The 24989-nt window shown below is 41.0% G+C and overlaps 3 protein-coding genes across 5 annotated transcripts in view; 2 read left to right on the top strand and 1 right to left on the bottom strand.

The window, feature by feature from the left end:
• Positions 1 to 1273: 1273 nt before the first annotated feature.
• LOC310709613 (embryonic pepsinogen-like) lies at positions 1274 to 12254 on the top strand. The gene is made up of 9 exons (XM_083509492.1): positions 1274 to 1392; positions 2758 to 2920; positions 4074 to 4191; positions 5376 to 5494; positions 6224 to 6408; positions 7780 to 7890; positions 8636 to 8765; positions 10593 to 10691; positions 11881 to 12254. Exons 1-9 carry the CDS (start codon positions 1337 to 1339, stop codon positions 12019 to 12021), a joined length of 1122 nt encoding a protein of 373 aa, XP_083365618.1. The 5' UTR covers positions 1274 to 1336; the 3' UTR covers positions 12022 to 12254.
• Positions 12255 to 15266: 3012 nt separating this feature from the next.
• Positions 15267 to 19318, top strand: LOC310709617 (chymosin-like). Its single transcript, XM_083509499.1, has 4 exons — positions 15267 to 15498; positions 16422 to 16566; positions 17600 to 17698; positions 18993 to 19318. Exons 2-4 carry the CDS (start codon positions 16516 to 16518, stop codon positions 19128 to 19130), a joined length of 288 nt encoding a protein of 95 aa, XP_083365625.1. The 5' UTR covers positions 15267 to 15498; positions 16422 to 16515; the 3' UTR covers positions 19131 to 19318.
• Positions 19319 to 21135: 1817 nt separating this feature from the next.
• The window catches only part of LOC310709607 (adhesion G protein-coupled receptor E3-like), a 28456-nt gene continuing 24602 nt past the window's right edge, over positions 21136 to 24989 (bottom strand). For all 3 annotated transcript variants that reach the window (XM_083509473.1, XM_083509472.1, XM_083509471.1), the window contains 4 exons: positions 24554 to 24645; positions 24050 to 24218; positions 23231 to 23329; positions 21136 to 21799 (listed from right to left, as the gene is read on the bottom strand). In XM_083509473.1, the coding sequence (XP_083365599.1) occupies positions 21737 to 21799; positions 23231 to 23329; positions 24050 to 24218; positions 24554 to 24645 (423 nt within the window). In that variant the 3' untranslated portion in view covers positions 21136 to 21736. The remainder of the gene's footprint in view (positions 21800 to 23230; positions 23330 to 24049; positions 24219 to 24553; positions 24646 to 24989) is intronic.

Here is a 24989-nt window from a genome sequence, read left to right on the forward strand (position 1 = left end):
AGGTAAACAGTGTTCTGTCACGCCAGAAGAGGTTTAGTCATACTGGCCACATGATCCGGAAAGCTGTCTCCAGACAAACTCTGTCTCCCTCAGCCTGAAAAACGAGATGAGCGCTGCAACCCCCTAGTCGCCTTTGACTAGACTTAAGCGTTCAGACTTAACCTAACACACACCTGCAAAGTTATTGAGAAGCTTATCTCATTCCATTTTGAGCAGCTTATCAAATTTCCATTAGAATGCTTAGTCCAATAGCAGTGTTAAATATGTACATTTGTTATTAATAAGACATCAAAGTGATTGTGCTCAAATATATGTGTTGAGGACCTCAGATAAGAGTGGTAAATTTGCTCTTTGGACATACAATGCCGGTAGATATACCCATCAAGGGCATGAGAACATTGGCTGATATAATATAGGTGGACTAACAGTTGGATCTGTATAAGGTAGCTTTCTCTGTTCCTAAATGGCTGGTATATTACGCTTAAGGAAATGACAACTCCCAAAATAAGATTGATTCATTTCTTTTTGTGCAATTTCAGGTCCTTCCTGGCATCCTTTTCTCTTCTTTTTTCCCATTCATTATGATTTGTGCTCATGTGCTATTGAGGTGGTCACATGTGGTCATGATTTTAATTATGTTTGCACATGAAAAATTTCTGGAGTGTCACAGTGCTTCATTTGCAAGCAGTGCATATTCTGATGTATATATTCCAGATTTCACGGTCCTTCCCCCGTTACCATTTGCCGATGGCCATGGGACTTTGGGGGTTTGGGTTTGGGATGGGGTTTTGGAAGTGCATGCTGACCAACACTCAGTCTTCGCAGTAAGGCTCTATTTTGATGGCATGAGTACCACAGCGAGTGGTAGATTCTTATCTGCTGCAGCCTTCATCCACCTTCACAGCCATTGTAACATACCTTGTTATTTTCCACCTCTTCAGCTTCTGAGGACTTCTTGGATCATTCTTTGTCTAGATCCTCCCCTTTGACCTTACCGTCTTGGGTGACTCTGCTGGGAGTACGAGACTCATGATGGCTTTGCTCACAAGGGTGATAGGAAGGTGCAAGCCCACTCACCCCCGACAAGGTGACAATCCAGCGAATGAGATATTTACCCTATTAAATGCTGAATACATGACTTCCTCTTAGGTATGATTTCATTGTGTTTACAAAGCAAGGTGACTGATTACTTCTCATTTCCAAGTATGGGCTGGACATTCTGTGATGAAATATGATCTTTAGATGATGGTGGGCACTTCTCAAGCAGCTATAAAATAACAGAGTTTCCCCCTAACAAGCACCAGAAAAACTAGAGCAGACCCACTGGACAAGCAGGATGAAGTACCTTGCAGTTATCTTCACCATTGTTGCTCTCGCCGAATGTCTCGTTAAGTAAGTTATCGTTTTGTTGCTGATATTTACTCATCTGACAGCTACACTTTCTGATTAACTAATGAAGAGGAGAGAGAGTGTGAATTATAACTTCAAGTCTTATATAATTTTTCAGATATATATATATATATATATATATATATATATATATATATATAATCACATACACACAGCTGAGAGGAGATTAATAAATGCAAAATGGTCCTCTGGCCACAGTTACAAGGGTAGAAGCACATAGACTCACTGAAAAAAGCATGGCTAACGTCTAATTTGAGATGGAACAATATTTTGGGGCATTTGTGTGTGTGCTTTTTTTAGCCCAGTAGGTCTCCTTGCCCTCAGTAGCGCAGTAACAGGATGATTCTCAGCCCCTGAAGTTCACCACAGCATGTCCGAAGTGACAAGAGAAAGTGGAATTGTCAAACTGTTCAGCAATTGAGGGCCCAATAGCACACTTTGAAGTGCTGCTGACACTAATTGAAACAAAAGGAGTCTTTAAAAATGGGCTGCAAAGAATTCATTTTATGTCAGTCAAATATTAAACACCCTACACACCTACAGTTGTTTTTCTTTCAGCTATCTTCCTTAAATTAATTGAGAGATGAAGCAGATTAACATCCTTGTCTTGTATCACAGCAGGAGCTGGGATCCGATCCTAGCACTCCATATGCTGCGGGACTTGAACCCCCACCATCCCTGACTATTTGCCTTGTTGGTTGGGGCTGATGGGACATGGAGCTCAACAACCTCTGGAGATCCACAGGCTTCTTTCCCCTGCATAAAAGCTGTTCAAATCCCACCCATTCTATGGAAAAGATGCGTGAATGAATGTGTGCAAGATTATACGCTATAGTACTATTTCTTGATGCTAAAAAAAGACTTTGATTGCATTGAGTGGATGCGGACTTTCACTTCAATTTCCTAAGTACCAAATTTTTGGAATAGCTTAGATCTAGTAGTTAAGAGAGTTTGGAAGGTGTGCAGGGCTGTAATTAGGGGGTGGCAAGGTGGGCCCCTACCAGGGACGCAGGCTAGGGGGGGCACAAAATTGGATAAAATATGCCCATAAATATGTCTATAAAAATATTGATTATTGCCTCATTAGAAAAGGTTTTAAATAGAGGGTGAATTGAAGGGGGGATGGAGGAGAGGTGGAAAGAAGAGCTAATTTGTCAGTGGCTAAGGGGTACAATCTGGACAGTTCTGCCAGGAGCGCAAGATTACCTAGCTATGGCTATGATGGGATGGTGATATTAAGCCTATTATTATGTTTGGAGTTATGGAGTGGAAAGACAGGTTTCAAAATAGGCAAATTTTAGGGAGACAGAAAATCCAAACCTAGTAATTTTGTTTCTTATGTTCCAGGATTCCCTTGCAGAGAGGGACGAAAGTAAGAGACACTCTCAAGGAGAAAAATCTGCTGGAAAATCTTCTTCAGAAATACCGTTATGACATTGGTACAAAATACAACTCAGATATTTCTAATGCTGCCCAGGTGGCTGAAGAACCACTTCTGAACTCTTTTGAGGTGAGGTGATGCTTTGCTCTTATCAATTTGCTGTGCTGCTGAACAACATTTCCTCAAAGTTTTCATGATGCTCAGTTGAGATACTTCTTCATATTTCTCCTGACACCCAGAGGTTATCGACATAATATGTTAGATGCAATTCAGCAAAACACAGCCACAACTCAATCACACAATGGACTTAGTTATGACTATCACAAAGCCCTGTTGTTTTCAACTTAAGAAGTTGCAACTAACTTTTGCTGGATTGTGACCCATAGCGGAGTTATGATCCAGCCAAAGTTAATTACATTGAAATCCTATTGATACCTAGGATAGCCAGATACAGTAGAGAAGAGGGTTCTTGCACTTTTAATAGTTGTGTAGAAGAGGGAATTTCAGCAGGCTGTGGCTTTTCATTCACGTTCACAGATGCTGAGTGCCCCTTTATTACAACTATTCAAGGTGTGACAACCGTGTTCTTTTTTGCATCTAGCCATCTTATTAAAGGGCAGAGCAGAAAAATGATGAAGCCAGGGTGTTGTGTAGGCCAGAAAAATAGTACTTTAGCTTGCTTTTTGTGGTGAACATTGTGAGAGTTCTTCTATGGCAATAAATGGTACTTACTTGTTTTTTAAAAAAATATTTATAATTTTCAATTATAACAAAAAGGAAAACATTTCACAAATCAATCAACAGTAATTCTGGCACTTTGAATCTTGACTTCCCTCCCCCTTTTTCTGCAGTTCCTTAAAATTGTTTTCATCTTTCCCTGCATATCCCAAATTATCTCAATCTATTCTTTTTAAAAAATCTGATATTATATATATTTTTAGAAACTGCAGGTTTTTACAATAGCACTTATTTGTTATGCACAGAAGTTATTTGAAGTGGGGAAAATGTCATTTCTTCTGCTATATTTCTCCTGTTCATGAGTTATGTTAAAGCACATACTGCTTTTACATTATGTCGTTTATTATTTGTTTATTTGAACCATTCACTTTTCACATTATCCCACTATTGACAGGAAATAAATTTCTGCTTTCTAACTATTTTTTTAAAAATGTAGCACTTAGATTTACAGTGATTGCCTTGCATATCTGTGAGGAAGTAAAATGTTCAAAAGCCTAAAAAGAAGGAAAGTTTTGCAAATTGTGTTTATTTTATGAATTAACAGACTGAATACTATGGAACAATCTACATTGGAACCCCACCACAGAAATTCACTGTTGTGTTTGACACTGGATCATCCACTCTCTGGGTACCCTCTGTCTATTGCAGTAGTCAAGCATGCCGTAAGTAACTGACTATAAAAAAAGTCTTCAAGCATGTCACTCTGATATTAAAAATGACCTGGGAGGGCCTATGAAGTTGTGTAAAGGAATGGATTCATTATTTCACAATCCAGCATTGCAGACTCAGGTCATAATTCTATTTACATATGAGTAGGGTTGATTGAACTCAGTGATGCCAACATCTAAATAAATATGTGTGGAATTTGCAATCCTATACCCATTTACCTGATGTGTCATCAGTGTCCCCACACAGCCCAAGTAAGGGGGGCAGTGGAGGAGGGGTGGGAGGCAGGGTAGTAGAGTGGGGGCACATCCCATTATGCTTCAAGTGGCAAAACAGGGCACTCCACTGCTGGAGAGAGAGATCTTAGTTTTCAGTGATCAGGTGTAATGATCTCAGGCAGGCAAACAAGCTCCAAAAAGAAGTAATGAGTTTCTTGGAAGATTTACAGTAGTTTACAATTAATACAGAGAGAGCAGCATGAGCCTGCCATTCTCAGCTACAAGGTGCTCAATCTGAGTCCCCACCTTGTACATAGCTGTCAGCTTTCAGATTTGAAAATAAGGGATCAGCAGCCTCACCTGTCCCGGGGACAGTCTTTTGTTGTTTAGTAATTTAGTTGTGTCCGACTCTTTGTGACCCCATGGACCAGAGCACACCAGGCACTCCTGTATTCCACTGCCTCCCGCAGTTTGGTCAAACTCATGCTGGTAGCTTTGAGAACACTGTCCAACCATCTGGTCCTCTGTCGTCCCCTTCTCCATCTTTCCCAGCATCAGGATATTTTCCAGGGAGTCTTCTCTTCTCATGAGGTGGCCAAAGTATTGGAGCCTCAGCTTCAGGATCTGTCCTTCCAGTGAGCACTCAGGGATGATTTCCTTAAGAATGGATGCGTTTGATCTTCTTGCAGCCCATGGGACTCTCAAGAGTCTCCTCCAGCACCATAATTCAAAAGCATCAATTATTCAGCGAGATTAGTAAAAAAAATGTGTTTGGTGAGGTTAGTAAAAAAAGTAATACATCCCAGCTCCTGTTATCTAAATGTTTCCCTAGTGTTTTCCAATGTCCTTTTATTACAATTATTCTCTTCAGAAAATTTATACCTTCAGTTTGTTTCTGCTATTCATCACTGATTAAAAGCTGTTTTTGTATTAATTAATTTCTGTTTCCTTTTTACCTTTAGAAACACACCATAGATTTGACCCACGTAAGTCTTCTACCTTCCAAGGAACAGGACAGCCATTCTCCATTAAGTATGGGAAAGGAAGCATGGAAGGGATCTTTGGTCTTGATACAGTCAAGGTAAACTAATAGTATTTTATAGATAGAGGACAAGTTGAGAATACAAGCTTATAAAAATATCAACTCTTCTGTGCATTTCCAAGGCCGATACTTCTCAATGTTTTTGAATCCTGGAAAATTTAAAGCAGTAAAAACTGAATCAGCCCCTTATATTCTGTGGAGATATTTATATACAGTATATATACATTGATGGCTGCTCCTCAAGGAATTCAGAACACAATATGTGGTAATCAAGAAGTTTATTTTAAATTGTCATTGTTACAATCAAAGTAGTACAAATTAAAGCTGCAGTGCTAGGTTTATGCAATCCTGAAGTAAATATCAATGAAATTGATGAGACCAACCTCTGAATAAACAGGTTTAAAACTAGGACCTAATTTGCTCTTGACCACTATCCATAGGAGCCCATTCCTATGGGCCATGGTCCCTTCATCCCACAAATATTATATGATGGGGACCACCCCTCAAAGTTAATGGGCTTTGCCATTCAAATGGTGTGCATGGACTGTGTCTTGTGATCAATTATGCAGGATGGGACTTACCTCCCGCCCCCAATATTTTATTACCTGCCACTATCCATGTTTGAATATTATTGTCTGAAAGGTCAAATGAGGTTTCCTTTCATGTTAACATGCACAGGATTGTAGCCTGAACGCAATGCTCATAGAAGCCTGCTCTGTACTTTACAACTTGATAAAGAAGTAAGGGAAGACTTTGTTTTTCTCCTAGATATCTGATCTTACCATTTCCGATATGGAATTTGGCTTGAGTACCAGTGAGTCAGAAGACCCGTTTTCTAGAACTAAATATGATGGGATCCTCGGCTTAAACCCTTGGAAAAAAAGTTCATTCTTTGAGAACCTGATGAAGAAAGGCTTGCTTGAGAAAGACGAATTTTCTGTTTATCTCAGCGGGTAAACACTATTTTGCTTTACTGCTAAGAAGATTTGTTGCATGTTGATGGAGGACTCATGGAAGGAAACTGTGCATGAGATTACTTTACAGGTTGGCTAATGCTTTGCCTGCTGAATCTTGTAGAACAGGCTGTCTACCACTGTGCTTTGTTTGCACAGCAGTTGATGGGTAGAGAGGACTGGAACCTCCATCCCCAAATTGGTCAGAATGCTGAGCCCCTCCAGGGATGAATAAGCTATTGTAGTCAAGGCTACTTGATGCTGTTGAAGAAAAGGTTCCTCCAGTTTTCTAGTACCCAGCAGTCGACTGCACCATCTTGCTTGTTGTGCCTTGAGAGCAGGGGCCAAGCTCAGGTGAGCTAAGTGTTAATGTGGGAAGAGAGGGAGGTGGACAGACGTGAGGCAGAGAGTGAAGAGGTCAACCCCCTGCTTCTTTTATTATTATTTAATGCATGGAAATACGGAACTAAAAAATTTTGTATTTCATCCTTTTCATTTTAATTTAATATTGTACCAACTTGAAACCTCCCCCAAAAAACACTTTAGAGATTTGGAGTTTTTCCTACCCCATGCAGAATAACTGGAGGATAGTATCACAAAGACCATTTCACCTGACTATTTTGGGGGTAGATCAAGAACTGAAGGGTATAAATTGGTCCCTCCCATCGGGTGGCTAATATACAGCCCATCCTGTACATGTCAGCTCAGAAGTCAGTGCTACAATGCCTGGCACTGCAATCTTAATGGCTTTTTGAAAGGGAGGTAGCAAGCCTTTGTAGGGCAGAAGGCAGGAAGGGAAGCAGTAGGTGGAAGCAGAGCCAGACACAAGTGAAGCCAGCTGATTTTGTCCGCATTCTCCACCCAGCTGAGGATATAATGGTAGCAATTAGACTGACTAAGGAGGAGGAATCTGACAGACAGTGACACTCCCTAGACTGGGTGCAGGCAGGCAGGCAGGCAGGCAGGTGAGGCTGGCTAGTAGTAGATTGAGGCTGGTGGAGTAGAAGCCATTTCCACAGAATGGCCTCCACTGCCCCAAACTGGCTTGCTTAAAATCACAATGAAAACCAATTAGAAGAACAAAACCAATGAAGATTATGAAGAGGGAAGTCAGTGTGTGATATACAGAGCTGAATAGGAAGCATGGTGATATATAGAACATTAACAGCATTCACCTTTCAAAATCTTAGAGCCTTCATTGTCCAGTGTTCATCAGTAGATACTGGTGCACTGCAAAAGTTCCTTTCGCTCTCTCTTTTTGTCTAATTTGGACAGAGGTACAAGAACATGATACATACACTTTTTAAATATGCAGCCCAGCTTATTCTGAATGAATGACTTCACAACATCATATATTTATCTATGTTTCAGAAAAACAGATGGGAGCATGATCATTTTTGGTGGAATTGATCAATCTTATTTCACTGGTCCTATTAACTGGATTCCTGCCACATATAGGAAATTTAAGATTGAAGTGGACAGGTAAGCAGAAATTATTCTTATTAGTAGTATTAGCAACATTATTGTTAATCTTAACATATTGACTGGGTACAATAAAACTGAAATTTTTTTCTGAATAATTTTAATGGCTGCTAGTTAGCTAAACAGGAAGAGATGGAGGGCAATAAAATGCAAATACGAATGTGCAACTTACTTTGTGTTTTCTAGTTGTCCGTTGTTAGGATGATTTATATAGAACTGTTCTTGTAAATGGCATTTACAGAGCATATGAGGGCAGGCCCTTGCTCTGAGCACTTTACAATCTGTAGTTCATGAGTTTTGTTTTATCCCTTGTACTATTTCCAATGCAGCTACCTGAAAGTACTTATCACATCCCACTCTCCATTTAAAAAAGCCAACCCATGTTTGGGGAAGGGCCCTACCTCAGCTGAGAATCATTTGCTTTGCAAGCAGAAGCCTCCATGGACACAGCTATACAGCTGCAAAGAAAACGTTTTAAGTGTGTTTTAAGTGAAATACGGTATACAATATGACGCTAGATGTTGATGGTGAGCCTTACAGAAAATTCATTGTATTTTTTAAAACTTTTTTTAAAAAATAGCATTTTCAGAACGGTTTTTAAATTTCACCTAGGTCGCATAGCTGATATTTCCAAGTAGTGCTATGAGAACTCCCTCTCTGAAATCCTGGAGAGCTGCTCCATACAGTGTGGGTTTTTATGTTTCATGTCAGAATCTAAAGAATCTAATGATGTCCTATTTCTCAGCATTCTAGTGTATGGTCAGGCAATTGCCTGCAGAGATGGCTGTGAAGCACTTCTTGACACAGGGACGTCCTTCTTGCTCGGCCCAGCACCTGAAATTAGCCAAATCCAACAAGCCATTGGAGTTACAAAAGTAAGATTGACTTTTGCTGGTTGTCTTCATACTGTAGCTGAAAGAGGCCCAGTACCATTCTCTTCACTCCAGCGTCCACACTTCATACTCTAATTGTTAGCTAGAGCTCAAGTTTCAGAGGCACACAACCAAAGGTGGTGAGGATTAGGCTTGACCTAGGATATGGCCTGGACTGCAACTACTGAAACCTCAGTGCCACGCTTCATAGTTCTTCATGATACTGCAGATGCATGCAAATGTTCATGAGCTTACAAACTACGCCCATGGAAATGGCAGGGAAAGATAGCAATCTGGGAGGGTGACATCCCATGAAATAAGCACTTCCAGTGAGCCTGATACTAAATCCACACAGTTAAATGAAGTGATGGCCTTTTTTCAATGGGCTTATTGGCTTTTGGAAGATTGTTCCCCATTGCTAGATCCCGATGCAATGAGAGTATGATCCATGGAAGCTTCTCTTTGACTGATGGTGATTTCATGTGTGACCTTCCTTGCCATTTTCATATGATATAACCTGAGAATCTCCCATGGGTTTATTGCACTGTTGCATGTGCTTTGGGCTATCCTTTCCTATATGCAGGGTTCTGAAAAGAGTCCACTATACAGTACAGGAAAGGTGGCCAGATGCAAAACGCAACAAAACACTTGCACCTTTAATAGTTGTGCAGAGGAGGAACTTTCAGCAGGTATTAGTTCTGCTGAAAACCCTTCTTCTACATCCAAGTCCCATACAGATAGAGGGTGCATTTCATCCTTATCACTCTAGTGTCCACACTCCAGCCGGAGCTCAGGTTTCAGAGGCACACAACCAAAGGTGGTGAGGATTAGACTTGACTTTCGATACCTCCTGGCACTGGTACCAACTCCATGGGGCCCATTGGGGGCCCAGGCACCACACAAAAAATTGTGGGTGTTTGGCACCGACACTGCGGAGCCTCCGTTGTGATTTTGGGTGCTTCGCAAGGCTCCTGAAGTCACATCCAAGGCCTTGCGGGGCCTCCCGAAGCGACATTCAGGAGAAACCAGAAGTCATGTTGGAGGCTTTGAGAGACCTCAGTCATGACCCCGGAGGTCACATTGGAGGCCTACCAGGAACTGCTGCAGCGTGTGCAATGTAACGTGACATCAAAATGTCAAAACATCACGTTACATCACGGATGCCATTGGGCACCCATAATCTGGGGCCCAAGTTGGTGCCCCGCCCTGCCTCCTGGACTACAGCTGCTGGCACCTCAGTGTTAGCCTTCATGGTTCTTCATGATACCTACTGCACATGCATGCAAATGTGCATGAGCATCCAAGCTACAACAATGGAAATGGCAGGAAAAGAAAATAAGCTGTGACATCCAGTAAAGGAAGGGGGAGAGAGAGAGCACTGCTGTTATTTCGTACTGTAGTCTGTCTCCAAAATACATTGGCTTTATTTCCTCCAGACAACATCTCTCATAACAGATTCAGTACATCAGCCTGCCATCAGCAGCCATTTTAGAATGGGGATTTGGTCTCATACTGGACTTTAAAAATGGATTGGATCATCTCCATTGGTTTAGACTGTGAGGTTTAGATGTGAAGTGCTGAGGTGATTTATTTGTAATATTCAGCTAGATGGCGTGCTTCTGTGCTACAGTGTTCTACATTGTGCTGTTCAAACCTGTGAGTTACACTAGATGGTTATTAAGTTCTCACTTAAAGCGGTATGCTTGCTTTCCTGAGATTGGCTCAGGGACAAATCCACAACATTTCTTGAGCAAACTTGAGGTTTGCTGGTTCAATTCCTTCATGATCAGAATAATGTCCAAATTCAATTCTTTTCCTTATCTCTTTCAGCATTCCTTCAACTGCAGAAACCTCCACAATATGCCAGATGTTGTTTTTGTAATCAACGGAATTCAATATCCTTTGACTCCACAAGCCTATACTCATAAGGTATATGATAGAACTGGAATACTATCTACTTGCCATAATAATGCAGCTTCAAACAGTTTAGGGCAGATTAGAAGTGCAAAATATTTGTGAACACATGGGCTAAAGACAGGGGGGAAAGGAATACGTTTTGGGGCAGAACGCCAATTAGATATCCTGAGACAGTCAGAAGAACTAGACCCAAACTTGCATGTCTTATAGAAAAAAAGGCCAATGCAAATTTCCCCACCAACATAGTTTTATGACAGTTTAGTATAGTATTTCTGACTACAGATGATTCCCATCCCAGGAAGGTTGCCTCTGACATGTTCTATAACATGGTTGCCTGATGGCCCCGAGAAGGACTTAAACCTTCCATCACATAGAGCAACATATATACCATATGCAGATGTATTTGCTCGGCAGTTGCAGATATGGAAGAATTTTGAAGCAAATAATGTTCTTTCTCCCATCGTTTCCTCTTTCTAGAGAGTTTCTAAATCTCACTCTCAGCAGCATCCTAATGCTCCACATGTAGCCCTGAAGAAGGGCTTCTATTGGCAGAGGGACACAGTGATCCTATCCTTTATAGCTAGCAGGAGAGGCGGAGCGAGGAGGAGATGGGACATAAGTCTCTTGTGAACTCCATTGACTCCATAGGGAAGGGCCATAGCTCAGTAGTAGAGGATTTGCTTTGTCAATAGAAGTTCACAGTTTAGACCTCCAACATTTCCAAGTAGGCTTGGCAAAGATTCCTTGTCTGGAACTGATTCTATCATCATTAAGCCAGCATAATTCCAGGGATAAGATGGCATTTCAATGCAATTATTTCTTCCAACAGAGCAGAGCAAAAAACATTTTAAATTGTGGGGACTGCCTATAATTTTAAAATAGTTTGCTGACTTGTACAATTTGGTTGTTCATTATTAAGGTAATATGCTAATTATTATATAATGAATACACAATTTACAATATTGTGCACCATTACTATTGTCCTAGTGTTACATCTACAATATTTATCTCCTTTTGAGACTTTTCTTCCAGGAAAAATCCTTCCTTCGCCTTCTTTATGTTGGAATACCTTATACTTACCTTATGCTAGGGTTTAAAACATGGCAACCCTTCCTTGTGCATTTTTACCTAGATTAATTTTTTGGTTGATATGGATGTCGAATCACCCACATCTTAAGGATATCCTTTCCTTTCCTTCTAGGATGATGACCATTGCAAGAGTGGCTTTAGCTCTGGCAGCAAAGATTATGATCACTTGATACTAGGAGATATGTTCCTCAGAGAATACTACAGTATATTTGACAGGGGGAACAACCAAGTTGGACTGGCAAAGGCAGTGTAAAAAAAAAAAATCTGCATTTAAACTATGCAAGTGCTGTAGCTACTCATTTAATCAACCAATGCCAACGTCATCGTAACTTCATAGCAATGTATTTGAACAAATACTATCACTCGGTATCCTATTAAAATTATGTTTATCAGATGCCTTCAAAGAAGATGCAGATGGTAGCATTGTTGTGGCATATATGATCTGAAAATTATGTATTTCAAATTAATAAACTCTTCCATGGCTAAGCTTTTGGATGTGGTTCGTGTACAATACCCTATAGCTAATGTGAGTGAAGCTGAGGTGCCATTTCTGAGGTCAATGAGGAGGTAAAAGGCAAAGGAAAAGGGCCCAGTCTCAGGATAGTCAAGTTTAAGTTATGGAGAAAAAGAGAGAGTAAAAAGCCACCAATGCACATTAACAGTATTTTTACTCATTTATTTCTTTTTTATGCCCTATAAATAATACACAGCAAGTACTGTACACTAATACCACACACAGAACTGGAGAGTTGTCACAGATACAAGCACTCCTCCTGCAGGGACAGGGAACCTGTGGGCCCCCATATGTTGTTGAGCTGCAGTCCAGCCCCAACCTGCATGGCCAGAGTTCAGGAATGATGGAAACTGTAGGGTCAAAAGTTTGCCATGCCTGCCCTTATTGATAATCACATATTGTCCTAAACTGTGTGGCAGTGAAAGGACTGTGCCCCCTCACCATCTAGTGGTTTCTCTGGGGCAACATCTGTTTTCACTGCCTCCTTTCACAATTTCACATTCTGACCAGATGAGACATCTGATTCAAGGGCCAAACTTGACAGCCTTTTCAACTTGCTTGGACCTTGGGGAGTTTCTAGGTTGCTTCACCATCCACTGACTGTATAGTACAGATCAGGAAAGATACCATGAAAGCCCAAAGGATACTAGCATAGTTAATGAGCAATGTCGAAGAAGCTAGTATAGACAAAAAGGCTTCTTTAAAAGAAATAAGTCTTGTCCAAATGGAGAATAGAATGGAAACAAACCTGGAAAGTAGCCAATGTATCACCAATTTTTAAGAAGGGATCCGGGGGGCTCCTGGAAAAAACAGGCTGCTTACCTTAACAATTCTCCAAGGAATACTGGAGGATAAAAATAACTGTTAAGGATAAAATAACCAAGCTTATTGAAGAGCCAACCTGCCTTTCCTTCTTTCTGGGGCAGTTGAACTGCAGCTCTGAGCTTTGAGTTGGAACTTACAAATTTCTCCAGCATAAAGGAAATTGCACCTATTTACTGTCTTCGTCTTCACAGCTGTTGCTTTTACAAAACTTCTTCTGAAGAAACGAGTGATTGTGAAAGCTAGATCACCTTCCTGATGTTGCACCATTAATGGTCACTCCCAAATAAAAGTGATTCATCTGTTTTGGTGGAATTTAGATTAGGTCCAAGTTTCCTTGTTTTTCTTGCTACCCAATTCTTAAAACACATTAAGTTGAAAGTTCAGTCCCATGTTAGGTCTGAATCATTTTGGGTGAATGCAGAACCTAAGAGGAGACTAGTAGCTCCTCCAAGTCGCTGTAGAGGTGGCATGGAGGGGGGCTGCTGACGAGGCAGCAGGTCTGACATGCAAGGAGCATGTCTCATGGATGGGCTGGCCCTGGCTCTACCTCTATATGGAGCAGAGGTTCTTGGTTCACGTTCTAACCTGTTTCTGTGGCCTTCTGGACTCCTCCAGGAATGGAAGTATGCTGGAATGCAGAAGTGTCAGTCCAGTGGGAGAGCTTGGTTGCCCATTTGCTGCCATGATGGCATCCTCTGGACCCTACCAGTGATGGCAGGAATCTGGTGGTTGAAGGTGGTAAGAATTGGAGGGAGCCGGAACACACGTTTATGCCAACAATACTTCCAGCAACCTGCAATAGGACTGGGTGAAGGGAAAAGTTCCTTCCTGGGCAGAGAGAAGGGATCCATTTCGAGGTCTCTCTGTTCAGTTGTCAAGTTCCTAATGCCTCAAGTGGCCCTGTTGCCATTCACCTTCATCCTGCTTCATATGTACCCTTCTCAGGGTATCTGGTCAGGTCATATGCCCATTTCACCCAGCCTCACACCAGCACTTTTATTTTTTTAATGTTCTGGTGAGCTACACATGAAGAAAGATGTGCTAAACTTTCCATGTGCATCAGAAGTAGATTTATGTGTGTGAAGAAGGGGTGGAGAGATGATTTTAGTTAATTCATTGGGTCATAGGAGCATGATGGAAGAGTGAAGACGAAGAGCATTCTATAATTCATGTAAATGCAGAATAGGAAATTAGATTATATCTCATCAGTATAGCTCACATCGCTTTTGATTTTAATTTAATATTGGATCACCTTGAGACCCTCCTACCTAAAAACACTTATGGAATCTTTGTTCCCAATTGCAACTGTACCCCATCCAGAATAATGGGAGGACAGCATTACAAAGACCTTTTCACCTGACTATTTTTAAGGTCAAGGAGTCAGCAATATGTTATGAGTTGTGAGAGGCGTGGGCTGTATGGCAAGACCCTTTTAATTCCTGGGTCCAACAATCTAATCAAGGATTCGAATTCCTGGAATAGCTAGGCTAGCTTCTTTGCTGAAGTGATAGCCTAGGTGATGGGTTATCGAGGCAACAAATGAAGGGTCTCTGTGCTAGCCAGCAAATAAGTGGGACCCCCTCCCTCTACTTGCTAGTAGTTAGACAGACAAAGGCCAGAGTGAAGGGTGGAGTGATGTCAGCTAGCCTTTCTAGGGCAGAAGGCAGGAAGGCAAAGAGTATGTGGAAGCAGAGCCAGTCACAAGCAAAGACAACCAATTCTTGCTTTCTTTCCCATTCTCCTCCGTGCTGTGTATATAATGGCAGCAGTACGACTGACTGAGGGTAAGACATCTCACAGGCAATGCCACTCCCTGAACTGGGTGCAAGCAAGCAGGCAGGCAGGCAGGTGAGGCTGGCTGGAGATAAACTGAGGTTGGTGGAGTAGAGGCCCCTTCTGCAGAATGGCCTCCACTGCTCCAAACTGGCTTCCTTAAAATCACAATGAAAACCAATTAGGGAAGAACAAATCTTATGAAGATTATGAAGGGGGAAGTCAGTGTGTGATGTACAAAGCAGAACAGGAAGCATGGTGATATGGAGAACAAAACAGGAAAAGTATACAGTATTAACAGCATTCACCTTTCAGAATCTTAGAGCCTTCATTGTTCACAATTAGATACTGGTGCATTACGAATGTTCCTTTCTTTTTTTCCTCTTTCGGTAGTAATTTGCACAGAGGTACAAGAATATGATACATTCGTTTTTTAACATGCAGTTCAACTTATTCTGAATGAATGGCTTGGTAACAGCACACCATATATTCATGTTTCAGAAAGAAAAGAGGAAGTGAGTTCATTTTTGGTGGAATTGATCAATCTCACTATACTGGTCGTATTAATTGGATACCTGTTAATTATCTGTCGGGTTTTTGGCAGATTGCACTGGATAGGTAAGCAGAAATTATTATTAGTAGTTGATGTTGTAGCATTAAGGTATTCTTAACATATGGACTGCCACAAGGGAAAGTAGGTGCCGTCTACAATAACACTGGAAATTTTTTGTGACTAATATTCATTGGCCAAATCTATACTGGTCAGTTATAACATTAAAATGTGTTATAAAAATATGACACCAGCACTGTGCTGCAAAGACGCAATCAGTTGGCAATGAGAAATTACATTGAGAGCTATGTAACTTTAAAATAAAATCCTTCAATGGCGTTTTTACATATCAGTGCAGATCCAGCCCTAGTTATTGGCTAGCTAAAAATATAAGGCACAAAAGGAAATGAAGAGAAGGATTTGCAATAAAATGTAAATACTAATATGTAGTTTACTTTGTATTTGCAAGATGTCAGTTGTTAGGATGAATTGTCAATGTTATTATCATTTTATTTATTTATTTATTTATTATGTTCATGGTGATCTACAGTGTATATAAGGACAGGTTCCTGCCCTTAAGACCTTACAATCAATAGTTCATGCATTTTGCTTTACTACCGTCTACAGCTTCCAATATGTGATGTAATATTGGCTAGCACAATGGAGAACCTAAGCTGCATAGGGATGGATAGCTTCCTGAAACCACTTATCATATCTCACTATCCATTTTGTTTTAAGTCATATCTCACTATCATATCTCACTATCCATTTTGTTTGGGGAAGGGTTGTATCTCAGTGGTAGGGCCTATGTTTTGCATGCAGAAGATCCCAGGTTTAATAACTGATATCTCCAAACATGGTTAGAAGAACCCCGCATTTTAAATCCTGAAGAGCTGCTGCCATTCACCATAGACTATACTGAGCTAGATGGACCAGTGGTCTGATCCAATGAATCTTCTATGTCACAGTCTAATGATTTCTCATTTCTCAGCGTTTTAGTGAATGGTACAGAGATTGCCTGCAAAGGTGGATGCCACGGAATCGTTGATACAGGGACATCCCTCTTGCTTGGCCCAAAATATGATATGATTAAATTTGAAAAAGCCATTGGAGCCACTCCAACGCACTTTGGCATGGTAAGTTTTACTTTTTGGCCATTGTCTTCACACAGTAGCTGAAAGAGACCCCATATCATTAGCTGAGCTCACATTTCAGATACATGCAGAGTAAGGTGCTTAAGATTAGGCTTGACCTCGGATTCCTGCTTGCATCCCAGTCCTAGTCTTCACAGTACTTCATGGTATTGCTCATGCACACTAATGTGCCTGAGCATAGGGGATATGGCATGCAAGGCTTTGTGGGTATGTAGTGAGAGTGCAGGAAGGAGAGGCAATGTTAAGAGCAGGAAAAGAAAACAAACTGGGGTTTGGCTGGACCAGTGTGACATCCAATGAAAAAATGGGCCTAATGTTGAATTAACAAAGTTAGCCGAAGTGAGGATATGTTTTTCATAGGTTTATTGGCTCTTGGCAAAAGAGGACCTTTAAGAGTTATGCAGAAGAAGGAAGTTCAGCAGATGTACCTTGTCATGCAACCTTAAACTTGCTGAAGGTCCCTTCTTCAGTACAAATATGAAAGGTGCACAATTCTTTTGCACTCCATCTGCAGGGAGAGGGGGGCAGGCTTTGCTGCTATTATCTAGTACCATTGCCTCTCCTCAAAATAGTTGTATTCGCAGTTGTGATATCTTTATTTTTCCCAAACAGTATATTTCAAGAAAGAAAAGACATACAGATTCAGTATGTCAGCATGGCATCAGCATCCCTTTAGAATGGGGAATTTGGTCTCAGAGCAGAATTTAGAATGGATGGTTGTATCATCTGAATTGAGAGGATATGGTTTGGGATATGAAGACTGGACTCAAAGCTTTGAGTTTATTTGTTTGCAATCTTCGGCTAGATGCCCTGTTTCTGTGCTACAATGCACTGTTCTACATTAGATGGTCTGAAGGGAAGTCCAGAATACTCAAGTCCTCTCTTAAGGTTCTTTCCTGAGATTGGCACTGGGACGAGTCCACTGCATTTCTTAACCAAGCTTGAGGTTTGCCAGTTCATTTCCTTCATCATCAGAGCAACACAAGAACTCAGCTCTCTTCCTTATCTTTTTCAGAGTGAAATCAACTGCAGTAAACTCTCCAATATGCCAGACGTTGTTTTTGTAATCAATGGAATCCACTATCCTTTGCCTCCATCAGCCTACACTCTAAAGGTACATAATCGTTCTCGAATCTCATTTACTTGCCATAAGAATGCAAATTCAAAAGGGGTTGGAGCAGATTTAAAGTGCAAAATCTTTATGAACACATGGGCTGAAAACAGAAAAAATGGAATAAATATTTAGGGGAAAATCATATTAAATATGCTGAAAATGTCAGAAATGCTGGGCATGTCTGATAGGGGAAAAAATCAATCCAAATTCGGATAACGGCTCTGCTCTGCTAAGCAGCATCCCGATTCCATACCAACATGATTTATTGATTGTATTGTATCTCTGACTACAGAATTGTATTGTACAATACAGAATTGTATTGTACAATTGTATTGTATCTCTGACTACAGATATTATATCTCTGACCACAGAATAATTATTCCTATCCCCAGAATGTTGCCCCCGTTAGTGCAAAACCTGGGTGCCCACTCATCCTCAGGACGCATATTACACCTTCCATCAAAATGTAGCAATGTATCTATGGGGCACTCAGGTGTTCCAAGTATTTGCATGGAAGTTGTAGAGAAGACAGAAGGTGGAAGCAAACACTATTTTTCCTCCCCTCGTTTCCTGTTTGTGGTGATGAGGCATTCTAGAGAGTTTCAAAATCCCATGGACCAAACAGGAATGTGGATGGGCCCATGCTGTACACCTGTACTGTCACTGCCTCTTGCATTCCCTTGAATGCTGCGTTTGTGGCAGGGGGCAAGGCAGGGGAGGAGATAGGAAACCATTCCCTTGTGCTTTTCATCAGCTCCACAGGGAGGAGCCATAGCTCAGTGGCAGAGCATTTGCTTTGCAACTTGAAGATCTCCAGCATTTCCAAGTAGGGTTGGCTAAGATTTCTGCATGAAACTCAGTCAGTCGAACTGTAGACAATACTGTTCTAGAGGGCCAGTGGTCTGACTCAGCGTAAGGCACCTCCCTGTGATTTCAATGGGAGTGTTCCCCACTCCCAGCCACTATCTTTGTAGGCAAAAAGCATTTTGGAATTGTGAAGGATTCCTATCACTTTTCAATACTTTGCTCATTTGTACACTTCTCTGGTTTGTATTGATTGGGAAATCATCCTGTTTATTAAGAGGCCAAATACATAATGTACAGTCTTGTGCACTATTACTATTGTACTGTTGTTGTATCTACATTATTTATCTCCTTTGGAGACTTTTTCAGGAGAAACTCTTCCTTCTTTGTGCTGGAATGTTACTGTATGCATTGCTACCCAATTACTTTCTGGGATGATATTTTTGTAGAACCTCCTGCATGTGATGACTATCCTTTTCCTTCTCTCTAGGAGAAACAAGTCGGCTGCTTTAGTGGTTTTGGATACTCATCTGATGGCAGCTGGAACCTAGGAGATGTGTTCATCAGAGAATACTACAGTATCTTTGACCGGGAGAACAACCAAGTTGGACTGGCAAAGGCAGTCTAAAATAATTGTGCCTTTTAACAACAGCAAGTGCTGTAATCATTCATCTAATTGACTTATGCAGATAGCATTTTAACTTCATAGCCATGTATTTGAGCTAATAATAGCAACCCCAATGATGTCCTTTAAAAAGTAATATTTGTCTAAAGTTTGTAAAGAATCTGCAGGTGGTAGCACTGTTGTGGCATATATGATCTAAAAATTATAAATTTCAAATTAAAAAATTGTCCAAATCTTCTTCTTTTTTAGTGATTCATGTACAAAAGCCTATAACTAATGTGAGTGAAGCTGAGGTGCCATTTCAGATGTCAGTGAGCAGGCGAGGGGAGGGACAAAGGCCCACTCTCAGAATCACTCAAATAGGCTCATCCACACTTCTGCTTCTCCCATGACTAGAAAGCATGAGTCCAAATGGTTTTCTGCTTGACCCATGCTTACTAGGCATGCTTCAGAGCATTCCCCCCCCCCATGCCCCATTCATTTCCCAGAGAAAACCCACTCTTTAGTGCCAAATCAGAGCAAAGATCAATCTGGAGAAAACCCAAATTGCCGCTTGCTCCAACTGAGCAGTTTTCCCTGGTGGAAAGCAGCAGGAAAATAGGTGCCTCTGGTTCCTGTAAGCTCAAAGTTCTGCAGAGATTTTGACTTAGTTATGTATCCCCCCCCCTCTCTCTCTCTCTCTCCTGTGTGTGTGTGTGTGTGTGTGTGTGTGTGTGTGTGTGTGAGAGAGAGAGAGAGAGAGAGAGAGAGAGAGAGAGAGAGAGAGAGAGACTTGGTGCAAAGCAAAGTATTTTCCTGTCTATTCTTTAATTGTGAAAAAACCACAAAAATATAATCTAATACCAACAACATAGACAACTTCAAAACAGATACATATTATCTGTTTTTCTATATTCTTTTCCCATGGATAATGGGTAAGGATGATTGGAGTTCTAACATCATCCCCCTGCATTTTTCTTAATTAAACAATTTTGAGCATTGGAAGCCTCATCTGAATAAACTGTCATAAATCCACCTATCCCTTACTGACCACAGTACACAAAGGGAAACCACACAGTCTTGCAAAAGGAAAGCACAGATCTTCTCAGGAAGGAGATGCTGTGGCCAAACATGGTTTCAGTTCTTAGGAAGCCTTACCTGTGAGGAAGTTGGTGTCACACCATCATTCTCACAGAGGGATGGTGGAAGGCTGACCCCATCACTGAGCAGTAGAAACTGTTGTGGTGATTTAAGTGATCCCAGGCATGTTTAAAGGTCTAATATTACTCCAAGCATGAGAAGAAAATCGTTTGCTGGCCAACTAGTGGTTCCAGTCAGTTGGGAGTTAACTGTCAGTTGTTGGTAGGATAGCTGAGATTTGTCAGTTGAGGAGAAAGGGGGTGATAAGTTATTTGTGAGGGTTTTTGGTTGGTCAGGCTGTCCAAGCAGTCAGAATTCCAACCAGAGGAGTTTTGAGGTTCGAGGATGGATTGTCCCAAGTGGCTAGCCAGGGTTCTGGGAGTCTTTGGCTCAGATATAGGTTTGGGGTATTTGGACTGAAGTTCGGGTCACTCAGAGGCTCATACTGGCAGCAGTGTCTCAAGTCTTCAAAGGCTTTCAGCAAGCACCTTTGAGAATACGATAGTACATTTGACAGGGCAAACACACAGGTTTTGCTGCCAAGGCAACCTAGAATAATTGTGCCTGTTCATGTAATCAGCTTACCCAAATTTCATTTTAACTTCATAGCAAGATATTTGAGCTAACAGTAGTGATTCCAATTGTGTTGTTTTAAAATAAGCATCTGGATGGTGTCTTTTAAGAACCTGCAGGTGTGAGTGCTAATATGGCATAGAGTATACAATCTGAAAATTATGAATCTCAAATTAATAAACTGTCCCAAAGCTAAGGTTTTGCTTTTTGCGATTCATGTGTGAAATCCTATAGTTAATCTGAGTTAAGATAGGGCGCCATTTCCGATGTCAGCAAGGGGGGCAGGAAAGGGAAAGAAAATAAAGAACAACAAACGTTTTCAGTGTTTCCTGGTGTTTTCCTCTCTCTCCACACTCAAGAATCATCGTATTTGTGTATGTATGCATATATGTATACATATTTCATCTCAAGTGACAGCAGGTGAAATTATTAGCGGAGCTTTTCTTCTGTTCCCAAATATTTGTGAGAACCTGGGTTTCGAAGGAAAATTTGCCTCAAAGGCCTCAGCCAGAATATGAATATGAATATATAGGTACAGACTTGATCAGTGCTACCTAAAGTAAGTAGTTATTGCCATTAGGGTACTGTTGCCAAGACACTATGAAGCAGTCCCAGAGACAGCCATGAGTCTTCTCCTCTGTTCAGTGTCCATTGCTTTGTTAAGCTCATCATCTTCTATTACCTAAAACTTCAACGGGCAACAGGAGTGTTTGAGATCTACAGTGTATCGTAATAGCAATAGGAAATGTCTTGAATATGAGTATTTCCATGGTTTTTTTTAATCCTGGTACCTTAAAAAGCTGGAAGGCAGCCAAACAAGGAATAATTGCTTGGATATGAAAAATTCCTGTAGTTCGTCCAGTTTCATTCAGTTGTATTTTGGATGCAGAAGGAAGAGACCAAAACATGGTATTTGATTATGGCTCTGCCCCCCATCCCACCAGCTGTTGATTCCCTGAAGCAGTGCTTTCCTCTTTCCTCTGGAAAAGATAAGGAAAGAAGTTCCTTAGGTCACAGGCTATGATACATAATCAAAAGAGTGCAAAATTCAGAATATGTGAGTCTGTCTACCTTTAACACAGAAACCTATCGGCCACTTCAGCCTTTAAGAAACCAGCATTTAACAGCAGGGAGAATTTTCTACAACACTCAACCTGCAACTCTAACAGTAAAAAGCAGTTCTTTTAAAAACTGTAATCCATAATATCTGAACACATTTCCTACAAAACATTCCATGAAATACTGGATCTATAAAATCTGTTGCATCCCAAGTTGGCTGCACTGCAATCACACGATGGTATTGGGACCAATTAGGGCGCAATTGCTGTGCGAGCTCCAGGCTGGCGCAATGAACAACATGTTCCTCCCACCATGTTCCTCTCTGTTAAACCCTGCAAGGCAGTGATCAGCACTAGGGTTATAAACCAAATAGTTTATTAAAATATGAGCCTGAAATTAAGGCTGGGCTGAAATTCCCTTCCAGTGGGTGTGGCCAGTGGGAAGCTGCAGTAAGAGCTTTGCACCATTTCAGCAGAATGGGATTTTTTAAAAAAAGCTTGTAAAAAAGAAAACCTTTGGCCACCTGATGAAGTTAAAGAAAGGAAACCCCTCTCAAAACTTCCAATAAATTTCCTTTCCCCACCCCCATGATATTTTGGTAGTCTTTCCTTCTCATGCAATGAATGGTTGAAAAAGAAAGTTTCAATATGTCCAGCACAGCACAGGTCAAAGTGATGTTTTTTATTCCAGGCAGAGCTCTGATTGCTCTCTAGAGTTCATCGAGGTTGCACTGAGGTTTCACTTGACTCAGCAATTTACTGCTGAACCAGAAAGATGGGGGGGGGGGGGAGGAAACCTCCCAGAAATGAAGCTACAACATCATGCAGAGCCTACACCAGCATTGCTCCTTCTGGTCAGGTATATAATAATCCCACAACAGCTCAGCTATCTGTGAATAGATGGTATTTCATAGTAGGAGGAACAAATGTCCTGGAGAAGCAAATCCGTCACCTATAAAGGGCAGATGTCCTAAGAATGTGAAATTCTGTGAATATTAGGGGCTGAGAGATGTAAGGTTAACCATATCACTGCTGGTTAGAGAAAATGTCTGGATCATGCACCTGTCTTACCAGGGGGACACTGACAGGTACAGAAATCATAGACATCTCAGAACCTGCACCAGCATTACTCTTTCTAGCCAGGCATATGATACCCAGATGATGGCCCAGCTAACTTCTCCCAGCTACAATCTGTGGAGAGGTTATGTTTCTACTAGGAGGATGGCATGTGCTGGAGAAGCATATCTGCCCCCTAAATGTGCACATATCCTATGGAATGCCATGAATACATGGCGGAAGCAAGGGTAACCATATTATAATTGCTAAAATATCTGGATTAGGCACCTTTCTTACCATGGGATTGGTGATGGGGAGAGAAGTCATCGTCATGTCAGAATCAGGAGGCTTGATATCTTTCTTGCAAGAAATCAAACGCCCGTATGTTTCTCTTACCTGAGGATTCAAAATACAAGGCTACTAGGAAGAGATTTCTAGTCTCCCCATAAAAACACTAAATCTAATTCTGTTTCTTTGGAGTGAGTATTGCAGGGAGCAAGGAACAAAATTATCCCTTGTTCAACGGTCCACAAACCAGGAGTCAGCCTTGAAAATTTGCACTAAGTTATATCTTGTTGTCAATTTACATTTCTTGGTACAGAAACTATTCTACTTAGCTCAAGAGGATTCTGGAAGCTTCTCTGTGTGAAAGAAACTTCATGATATTTGAGAAGTTGAGTACAGCTGGTTTAAACTGGTTCTGTTATCTCTTTCTGTCAAGGTCATGCCGACTATAATAGTAGGGCCACTTACTTTCTCTTTCTATCTCTTTTCCGTCTGGTGTGGTGTTCTGTGGGTTAGTGTTAAGTTTAAGACTTATTATAAGTATTGTAAGTTTAACTTAAGTCTGCTGCAACTGGATTTCTTATGGACAGTGCCAGTCCTGAATGTATTGGATTTGAGACCATTATGCTCATTTGCCTTCAATAGCAGTAAAGCTCTGCTGGATGAAATATTCATTGCCTCTGGTCTAAGTTTTTACTCCGCTCACTATATGTTGGAATCTGCTCTGGATCAATATTGAGTAGAATTTAAATGACCCTTGTATCGTATTGCCCCACATTTTATTTGATATTGCTTTCTCTAAGTGCTACCCTCTCTTCTTCCATACATTACCTTCTTGTTCAGCAAGCAATGCACCAGGAAGATGAAGAATCCTTGCACACTGTTGGTGATTGTGAACAGGTATGCCATTACCTCAGCCAGAGGGCCAAACTGAAAGAGGCCTAGACACCAAGTCACACCAAGGATGAAAACATGGGCCATTGCCTTAAATGTCAGTGACCTACAAAAGAGGAAGGCAACAGCGTGGATGGTCTGAAAAGGTAAGGGAGTACTGAGAAGTTGTATTATCTGAACGAATCCCAGACAACCCTCTCTTTCTCAGTGGCTGTCCTTGAAAGTACATGTTCTTCACTCATGTTTAATAGAAGGAAACCAAAGCTTCATAAGACAGGAGAGGACTTGGAAAAGTTGTGGGTAGCGATGAAAAGCAGTTAAGATTTGCTATAATGTCTGAAGTGTTCCAGTAACTCAGGTGCCAATCACCAAGTCCAGTTTTTAAAATCACCACTTAAAACTGGGGAGCTGGATTTTGCACTACTATGTGGTTTATCTTACCTGGTATTTCTGAGGGTAGTGATCTCAGAATTGAGAGATGCAAGTTTCTTATGCAAGATCATCAGAATAAGGCAGAAAAACATAATGTTGATCTGCGAAAAAGAAAAATAATTTGAGAAAGGATAAAAAGTGCTCCACTGGAAAATGTGAAGCATAATTCTTAGGACTGTTGCATTTTGTGAGTGGGATTCAGCTGCAAAGCAGTAAATTTATGTTGGGCAATGAAAACAAATTTGGTGCTTATGTGCAATAAACACACTTGTAAAACACACACACACACACACACACATTCACACACACACCAGACCTTTTGCAGGAAAGAAAATTATGGGGCAATATACTGGTAACTCATGTAACTGCACCATGAACTAAGCAGAAATAATAAACTGGGTCATTGTATAACCTGCCCGCAAATATTGTGAAAACCAATCAGGAT

The sequence above is a fragment of the Podarcis liolepis genome, assembly GCF_965112155.1.
Source record: "Podarcis liolepis genome assembly, chromosome: 6".
NCBI classification, from domain to species: domain Eukaryota; kingdom Metazoa; phylum Chordata; class Lepidosauria; order Squamata; family Lacertidae; genus Podarcis; species Podarcis liolepis.